The sequence below is a fragment of the Atheta coriaria genome, unplaced genomic scaffold, assembly GCF_025399875.1.
Source record: "Atheta coriaria isolate IRGN ID8LTWV9N9 unplaced genomic scaffold, Caltech_Dcor_3.1 hic_scaffold_51_pilon, whole genome shotgun sequence".
Taxonomy (NCBI): domain Eukaryota; kingdom Metazoa; phylum Arthropoda; class Insecta; order Coleoptera; family Staphylinidae; genus Dalotia; species Dalotia coriaria.
This window is the reverse complement of record NW_027045493.1, coordinates 73,336-82,432: the sequence shown is the minus strand read 5'-3', so window position 1 is coordinate 82,432 and position 9,097 is coordinate 73,336. Positions and strand designations below refer to the sequence as shown.

General features: G+C 36.7%; 3 protein-coding genes across 5 annotated transcripts; 1 reads left to right on the top strand and 2 right to left on the bottom strand.

The window, feature by feature from the left end:
- Window positions 1-841: 841 nt before the first annotated feature.
- Window positions 842-6,142, bottom strand: NaPi-III (Na[+]-dependent inorganic phosphate cotransporter type III). 3 transcript variants are annotated; one of them, XM_065316402.1, is made up of 6 exons: window positions 6,022-6,142; window positions 3,934-4,277; window positions 3,635-3,877; window positions 2,645-3,578; window positions 2,425-2,577; window positions 842-2,335 (listed from the first exon to the last, which is right to left on the bottom strand). In XM_065316402.1, exons 2-6 carry the CDS (start codon window positions 4,127-4,129, stop codon window positions 2,245-2,247), a joined length of 1,617 nt encoding a protein of 538 aa, XP_065172474.1. In that variant the 5' UTR covers window positions 4,130-4,277; window positions 6,022-6,142; the 3' UTR covers window positions 842-2,244. The 3 variants fall into 3 exon arrangements, with proteins under 3 accessions (XP_065172474.1, XP_065172477.1, XP_065172475.1); XM_065316405.1 differs by lacking the exon at window positions 6,022-6,142 and adding an exon at window positions 4,335-4,584; XM_065316403.1 differs by lacking the exon at window positions 6,022-6,142 and adding an exon at window positions 4,358-4,584.
- Window positions 6,143-6,668: 526 nt separating this feature from the next.
- On the top strand, window positions 6,669-7,463 carry DCTN3-p24 (Dynactin 3, p24 subunit). Its single transcript, XM_065316415.1, has one exon. It carries the CDS (start codon window positions 6,770-6,772, stop codon window positions 7,331-7,333), a length of 564 nt encoding a protein of 187 aa, XP_065172487.1. The 5' UTR covers window positions 6,669-6,769; the 3' UTR covers window positions 7,334-7,463.
- On the bottom strand, window positions 7,380-8,934 carry Vta1 (vesicle trafficking 1). The gene is made up of 4 exons (XM_065316412.1): window positions 8,727-8,934; window positions 8,435-8,663; window positions 8,076-8,382; window positions 7,380-8,014 (listed from the first exon to the last, which is right to left on the bottom strand). Exons 1-4 carry the CDS (start codon window positions 8,821-8,823, stop codon window positions 7,634-7,636), a joined length of 1,014 nt encoding a protein of 337 aa, XP_065172484.1. The 5' UTR covers window positions 8,824-8,934; the 3' UTR covers window positions 7,380-7,633.
- Between the last annotated feature and the right edge of the window lie 163 nt (window positions 8,935-9,097).

Sequence of the window (9,097 nt, the reverse complement as noted above, 5' to 3'; positions counted from 1 at the left end):
AGGATGAAGTTGGTGACATACAGATAGGCGAGGAAGTAATCAGTGGGGTGAAGGAGGAAGAAGCTGATTGTGAACCTGAGGAGGTTTATATTCACGAGGGTTTGTTTGAACAGGAAATGACAACGAAAAACTTCGACGATGAGGAAGTATTCGTTAACGAGGTAACAATCGAGGAGGACACATAATTTTCATGTGTAGTTATTATATTCACTTGCGCTAACAGAAAATAATGATTAAGATTTGATTTAAAAGGCTAAGGAAATTTTAAAACGTAAATACTTGTATAATTTTAAATGATTTAATGCGAGTTTTTATTTCTTTATTCGTTGCCGTTGTTTTACAACACGAACGATGAATTGGTAACTTTAAGTTGAAGTTACAGATGCATATAACGAATTAACTGCTTAAGTACGTCTATTTTATGAGAAAAGACACAATATAAATAGGGAAGTGAAACCAAAATCCTATTGCAATGCATATAATTAGGACTTTATTTAAGTGATGATAAATAAATTATTGTAAATGTTTAGTATTGATTAAAATATTATTTCGCAGCGGAGAACAAGTACAATTAGGGATTGAGAAAATGCTGTTATTTTTTAGAAAATTCCAATAGAATAGATTTTAATTGCTCTTGTCACATGATCTTTGAATGATTAAGCTAATAATATAAATATCAAACTACATTTATCATGGTTGTTCTAAATCTGTGACATTTTTGGCCTTAAAATTAAAATAGTATGTTTTTTTTTTTAAATAAATTGTGCAAACAGCAACTATGTTAGTAAATGAGACCGGCTTTTTGTATTTCATTTGATGACAATGCAGATAAGCAAGGATATGTTTTTAATATGGATGCGAATTTATTTTTCCAAAATTCGAGAGATCATACATTCAAGAAAATATAAATATGTAACATACTTGTGGTTCTTCTCTCACTTGTCATGTATTACATCTGAATAATGCAACATGTTGTTGCAAAATGTTATAGTGTACACATTTATCGTTAATTGTAAGTATTTGTAACAATTAGTTATGTAACATCCACTGCAGCTAACGGTCGCGTCGACATTCAATTCCGCTTCATCAAAAACGCATTTCATGCACGTATTGTGCAATCGCGTATCGCATAAGTTTGTACATTCATTAACTACTCATTCGTACTTCTGACGCCTTGTGTTGTGGTTTAGTTTACTGACCGATGGTTACAAATATTGATTTAAAATCGCGTGTATTTCATATTCAAAATCTGCGTAGTTATAAATTGTGTCAGCTTTGTTAGTTTATGCAAGCATATCTACTCTTTATTTTTTACTAAACGTTTCGATCATTTGGACTTGCTCTTTGATTGACTTTGTTATACCAGTTTCAAATTGATGTCACGTTACAGCCAGTTTTCGTACTTTGATAGCTTTACATACATTAGCCCTTCTGGTATCTCATATTTTTTTTTAGAAAAAATAGACCTTTTATCTTTATTAAAACATAATTTCTTTGGAACATCAACCGAAAATATAGCGTTTGCCGTACATGCCTGTTTTCGTTTGTCGTTTTTTTTTTAACAGTTGTGGTTTCGTTCTCCATTTCACAATATTATGAATCATATTCATTCATTTAACAATACATATATTCAGTAGCAATCTGCCCCATCGTTCAGGATTTGCGAGGTCAATCAATAACAATCTTTCACCCACAAGAGATAATTAATATTAAATTAGTCACAGACAGTCGATTTTACTTTCGTGCACAGGTTGTTACGGCTATGCGCTGCTGTGTATAGTCACGGTTTTACTTGATCCTGCATAGATCGAATTTAATAACAGTTCAATCACAGTTACTTGTTTGTTTTAGCTTTCTTATAGTCTTAATTGTTCCGAGTACCCTCGCAGTACCCTCCCTTGTTGCATTTGCAATGTTTACGTAATTCTCGAAGCATAGTAAACGTTATAACAAATTACAATAAGTACACACCGATTGCTGTATTTTGTATGGATCAAAAATAATATAATGTAAAGAACTTATCCATGAGAGTTAATAAATTAAAAGAATGTAAGTAAATATTAAATGAAGTAATTAAATTAACATGCTACCAATAAATAATAGTCATTTTAAAGTCGAATGTACACGGCGCGCTGCGGCTACTGAAGTTTGGTGGAACAGCGCGCCGTGTAAGTCGAATATTAAATTGGCGGGAAAAGTGAAGAATAGATAAGTGCATTTTGCTTTGCAATTGCTGTAGGCAGTTTAAAGTACTATTTTCTGTAATGCATACATGCACCCAGCAGAAAGTAACGCTGCAACAGGGACGGTAACGACCCACGCATAAATGATGTTTCTGAAAATATATGAGAACTGTTAAGTTATGTAACTACATTTGTAACATTTGTATAGATATTTTTATATGGTAGATTAGGTTGTACCTACCGAAAAAGTGACCAGTCTACTCCCTGCCTCGATGAGCTGAAATATCCGACGAAGACCACGGAGCCTACTTTGCAATGCGTGGTTGAGATCGGCAGGCCGATTTTGCTCGCTAATAAAACGGTAAACGCTGCGCCGATTTCGATGGTAAACCCCCTTCAATTTGTAAAACAAAAATCATTGATAATCATCATATTTGGTGTCATTCTCTGAATGTACTTACGTCGATGGTGTAATGGTAGTCAGATCTTCACCAATAGTTTTTATCACACGCCGTCCCCATAACCATAGACCAACCGAAATCCCCAGACCACCGTACAACAGAATAAATAAAGGTGTTTCACTCTTTTGCTGCACCGAACCCTCGGTGTAAATAAGCCAGAGTGCAATCAATGGACCAATTGCATTGCTAACGTCGTTGCCCCCGTGAGCAAAACTACCAAAAATAGCAGTGAGCACCTGCAAGAAACTGAAAAGTTTCGACACACCCTTGTTCTCTTCAAGAAGCTCTGGATTCTTCTGCATCTCGATAGCACAAATGCTCTCATCATTTTGCTTCTTTACAACACTTTTGTTAATGATCAGCGGTACACCACTTGAGTTTGGTGAGAGGGTTGGATTGATTTCAGTAATCATTGACGTGGTACTGTTGACGATAGCTAACTGCTTCCCCTTTTGGTACTTATTTGCATTGGCTGGATCCAGCGGACTCATTTCGTTCGTTTCGTTGATAACAGAAAGATTGCGCTCGCTAATCTGGGAGTTCCTAATTGACTTCTTTGGGCTGCCCTCTGGGGAGTTTTCTATTGACTCGCCCATGGTGAAGTTGGCGCGCCGTTGATTTTCATTTAGCTTTATGATGGACTGTCGCTGCCAGGGAACGACAACGATGAGAATGATGATCATTGCCACTACTCCAACTGAAAGACTGATGGCAAACACAGCCCATAATGGGATGTTGTCCATATGGAGTAACTTAGGACCGTCGTGCACGATGGAAAACACGTTTACAATGATGGTGAAGCCGTAGAAGACCGGTAGCCATTTTAAACCAGATTCGACAGGATTGTCGCGTCGTAAGATGGCGTATTTAATGAGAGTAAAGATAATTACAGATGTCAGACCGCTGAGTACAGGCGAAATAAACCAGGAACCGACTATTACAAAAACATGATTACAAAACTAGAAAATATATTCATAAGAAGAAACCTACCAATGGTTGCCAGTGTAGCCCAGTGCAATCCACGAGTGCCTCTCGCGACTAAACTAAAACCAATAGACGCTCCAACGATACTGTGAGTGCCCGAGATTGGCAGCTTAAAAAAAGTAGCTACCAGTAACCAAATGGCACTAGCAGTTAACGAACTCAGGCAACCAATCATCAACTCTACTTCGGAATCTTCGTATACCGATACATCCAAAATTCCTTTTCGCATCGTGTCAGAAACCTTATAACCTGAATATAATATAAGGTAGAATATAAAACAAACATAACCAATCATCAAAGCTCACCAATAAGTACAGCTCCAGCAATTTCAAATATGGTGGCCAGGATACATGCTTGCGTGATGGTCAGCACTTTGGAACCCACGCTGGTCCCGAACGAATTGGCCACATCGTTTGCTCCAATACCGAAGGCCAGTGCGAACGCTATGATGAATCCCAGAACGATCAACCATATTAGATCACTTGAGTACGCCTCCAGCATGTTGTTTACTAATGTTTTTCGATTTTACAAGCGATCAGCCTACAAAATCACCTCGCTTGATTTTCAAAAGTGCGGCGTGTGATTGGTAGATAGTGCTTTGATGATGTTAAACTGCTCACTTTTGTTTGATCATTTTGGCGTTGTTATTCTGCAACCAAGGAAGAAATTGTATAATAAAAAAATTTAAACAATTACTGCTTAATACAAATTAACCAAAGTTGGACAAACTTTTTTGCAACCAGATTGCGATTGTTGGTGTATGGTTCACGGGACACTGTGCACGTGCCGGCAAAACTTTGTTATAAATAAATTTTGCTAGCGTAGCTGCTTTGGTAATAGCACCTGACGAATAGTGTGAGTTGCACTTTTGAATTTCTATGAAATCGCGTAACAGCGATCCCGAATGTGATTGCAACGCGACACCGGTGATTGTGCACTCGCGCATCTCGCAGGCCTGACAATATAACAAATTCGACGCATTTTTTAAGGTCAATAGGTTTAATTAAGGATAATGAGGCTTGTGTGGGGAATGCACGATCATACACTGATGTTTTTCGCGAATCATCTCGCTGAATCACTGGCGTCATTATGACCGGGCCTAAACTAACTAAAATGCCTTTATTGTGTGGTATGAACAGAGCTAATGTAAATTGTTTTTAATTAAAGCAGTAGTAACAGAAGTATCGGTTGTAAAGAACAAAAAAAATGATACTTATTATGTATTAGCAGAAATGGCTTACAATAAAAAAAACAAGCAGAGTGTAATTATCGGCATGCGATCCTTGGAGTTTTGTAATTTGCGGCAAACCACGGAGTGATGCGACAATCTTCGTTCTAAAATTATGCTTTACAAAAACGAGCCGGCTCGTGATTACGGCACGTGTGAGAACTCTTCAATCATCGCACGAATAACGAACGCTACAATTTACAAAGCTAAAAAAATTCTTCAAGACATCAATGACATAGCCACTATAACCGGAAGCCGGTAACAACCATAACAATTATTCTTAGAATGATAAAAGTTTGACTATTTCGTTTACGTCAAAAATATCGATTCTTTTTTGGTTTCTCAAGTATTATGACGCAATCGTAACATTGCGCAAAAGGACTGCAAGTAGACTATAACTACTAGATGAGTCATTATTCCAACGAACTTTGGCATTGGAAAAATTATGTGAAAATTCACGTTTCACCAGCACAAAAAAAAACATCAGGACAATCGCGGCAACAGGCTTGAACTTTTGCACTGCATGATCTCGCCATGCGGCAAATTGACAAAGCGGAATGCACTGCATTCACAAGCTTCTAATTTTAGTTTGGATGCATTCTAGACTTCTACAGTTTGGACTGTATAACTAACAGCATATGAATCGATGTAGGAACATAAGGAAATACAATTCCGTGCAATTTTGCACGCTTCGAATCAATAAATGTTCATAACATTCATCCGCATGGACGCTTCGGACGATTCACTGAGCAAATAAACATCTTGGGCGAATTCGCGCGGGAATCAAACACACGCATACGAACATACGACTGGACGGGCCCGCACGCAAATAAACTCAACGGTGATATTGATTTTTTCGGCTGTATATCAATTATTAGTGAAATACTCAACGAAACCACGTTAAAACGATGATAAACCACAAACTAATATATCACACATACTATTAGGTGACTATGACATGGCTAAAATAAAGGAATAATAAAAACACGAGATGCTGCACCGGAAGAGTGCAAACACGTGCGCAAAACGGCGCTGGGAAAAAGTGAACATTTCTACGGATCGATAAGTTAGCATGCAACAAAAACTATCACTACTCGACACTACGCTCACTAGCTCTATGAAAATGTGTGCTGGATGTGTAAATACTTATTACTTATCTATTTACTTTGGTAATTTGTGGCGAAGATCCACTGCGGTTCGTCATAGCGAACTGTACTGGTCGGCCATGATACACTCTTCGGGAGGGAGAATGCGGAGCTTACTGGGTCGACCTGCACGATAGCTCAGATGTAAAACTTGCGTGAGTGATTCGGCGCAAAGGATGCGCCGGTATACTACACAGGGTATATGGAATCTCTATGAATTCTTGATCTTTCCAAGATTTGGAATAGGGTTGCTTAAATTAGGCAAATAATTCGCTAACTGTTTTAACCCTTGATACCGCTGATTTTGTTCTACGGTAACGAAAAGTAGGCAAAATTTGTGATTATCTGAATTTTGAGATGTTAATTTATTATATATTTAATAGTAGAATAAGATTCATTCGATCGTTTGATTAAATTCAGTGATGTTTCTCATTTTCGAAAATAGTAGTTTCTTGTAGTATTATTGCAATATTGTTTTAAAATGGTGTGCTCACCCTTTATATTTATGAAAGAATACGTTCAGATGTACGTAATATTTATATCTTCTTCGTTAAATACGTAATCCATAGTTATATTAATTTAAAATTGTACATCAATTGAATTAATATTAGTTAATTACGGTATGAAATGGTTGCTAACATTTGTAAATCCCTACCTGACCTTGAATGAATCACCTCTTGTTTCTAACCTAGAGAGTTTATGTCACGTATGTTACTATACGTTCGAAGTCGCAAAATTGTGCATTAAAAAAATAAAATCTTCCAAAGTATGGACGAACACGTTCTTACAGCATTAGAAAAACGTGTTGCCGAAATGGAGAAGGTTGTATTCGGCGAAATTTCACCCTTGGATACGAAAATCACTGTTGTTGAAGCTCTCCTCAATGCTCATACTATGATCAAATCATCTCTGATTGGTCATGATAACATTGTACACGTCCTCGAACGACTTCCAGAACTCAACGAATTCTTGGACCCAACATACTCTAATAATAACATTGAAATAGAAACCAAGAGAAAATATATTTTACTGTTGCATTCAGAGTTACAGAACTTGGGTGTATTGTTAAAGGAATTTCAGAGAGTAGAAAAAGTTGTAGACTCTGATGCAATTGCAAATACTACAAAACTCAGTGAGAAGTTGGATACAATCATTGCCAATAATGTAAATACACATTTGGAGAGTACAGCTAGCAGTAAGCAGGTGTTGGAAACCATCAATAAGTATAATGATATTCTAAGCAGTTTGGAAGTGCTTTTGATGCAGTTTGATCAAACTGCAACACAAATTGAGCAGGAAATGGAATCAAAAAAACCTTCTCCTGATGATTAATTTAAGAAAATCATATTAATTTAAGAAAATAAGTAAATAATCCAAGCAGAGTAATAAAATAATTTATTTGCAAGTACACAACAACATTGTAATAAAATAATACATGGGAAATAGCAAATATTGTTATTGATGTTCTGTCTTATTAATTTATAATTAATGCTATATAGTGGATGCTTCAGAGGGTAAAGAATAAAGTTACTTACATGTAACCAAAAGCTCTCCTAAACTAAGACTTGTTGAATTGTAAGTCTAAATATTAGTGCATATTGTTAACTATAATTTGTTTTTCGGATTTCGATATTAAGGCTTCTCTTGTCCAAACCGGCATAAGTGCAACGCGCGCTCCAAGTTTACAATCGCTGTACCGATGTCATCGTAGTTTAATGCCGACGAAGCCCACTTGCAGTACTTGACAGCCTTTTCAGTCTGGTCGGGATCCAAAACTGCCACAGACGATGCATCTGAGGATGTCGGTTGTGGAACTTGTGGGAAACTTGTTGGTGCTGGTCGTTTCGGTTCATCTGGTGGTTGATCTCTGAAGTTCCGCATTATGTTATCAGCGACATTGCTAAACTGGTGACCGGCACTGGGTAATATTGGATTGGATGGTTCACCGTCGTCGATAATCTTCTCAGGGGCCATTGTTTCTGGTTGATAATTTGGCTCTGAGTCATCATTCATCTATAAATACAAATGAGAGGAAATTAAATGTAAGCAATATTTAAATATGAACTTGTTCTACATTGGGCATCATGAAAGGAATATCCTCAGAGGATGTTTCTCTTGGTGGTAAAGGATCCTCGCCGCGTTGTTTTCGCCGCTCGTTGATCTCATCATGTGTTAACATATGTTCAGCTTCTTGTTCATCAGAATCAACAACAGTAACATTGATCCTTTGGGGAGGGAGTCCTTGTTTTAGCATGTTGTGGATATATGTGGCTCTGTACTTGGATATTTTGCCCTTTTCTTCAATTTCCTCAGATAAAGGACCAAATTGTTGTAGAACTTCACAAAGTAATCCAGCTGTATAATAAGCTTTAACAACATTCCTGGAAGAATTCAATTTAGTCAATAATTTAACAAAATTATTTTGTAACTTACTTTGTAAACTTTCCATTACAATCACATTGATAAGCCACATTATATATTTTGAGTGTGTAATCTTCAATCAGAGCTTGTGCAACAGTATCATTTGCAATACCTTCAAGTTCTTTATGTTCTCTCTTGGTTGTTTCCAACCAATCCATGATACCCATTAGGTATTTAGACACCTCTGGTGGTTTTGCTCCAGGGATAATTTTCATTGCTACTTGTATAGCCGACATGCGCGCTACAAATAAAGAAATAAACAGGTTATAGTTAATATGTAATTGGTTGCAATTGTTCTGCTTACCATAGTATGAAACCAAAATGTTCCTGACATCATGATCTTCTGCCAGTTTCATGTAGTGCTGGATGCCTTTGATTTCGTCGGGTATTGGGCCAAGCATTGTGCTTTAGTTTTTGAAACAGATGAACAAATCAAAGTTCTGGATAATTTCACTTCTTGTGTTCCACCTGATTCATTGTTATGACGGAATGGTAAGGTTATGCTACTAAACCAACAAAGAAATTGTAGAATAGCGCCATCTACATTTACAATTGAGATCAATATCTTCCTGTCTATAGGTTTTACTCACAATAAATAAAATATTAAGAACTAGGGATGTTTTATAATAATTTATTAACACCTGAATAAAATTTATAAAACTGAATTACGTTTAC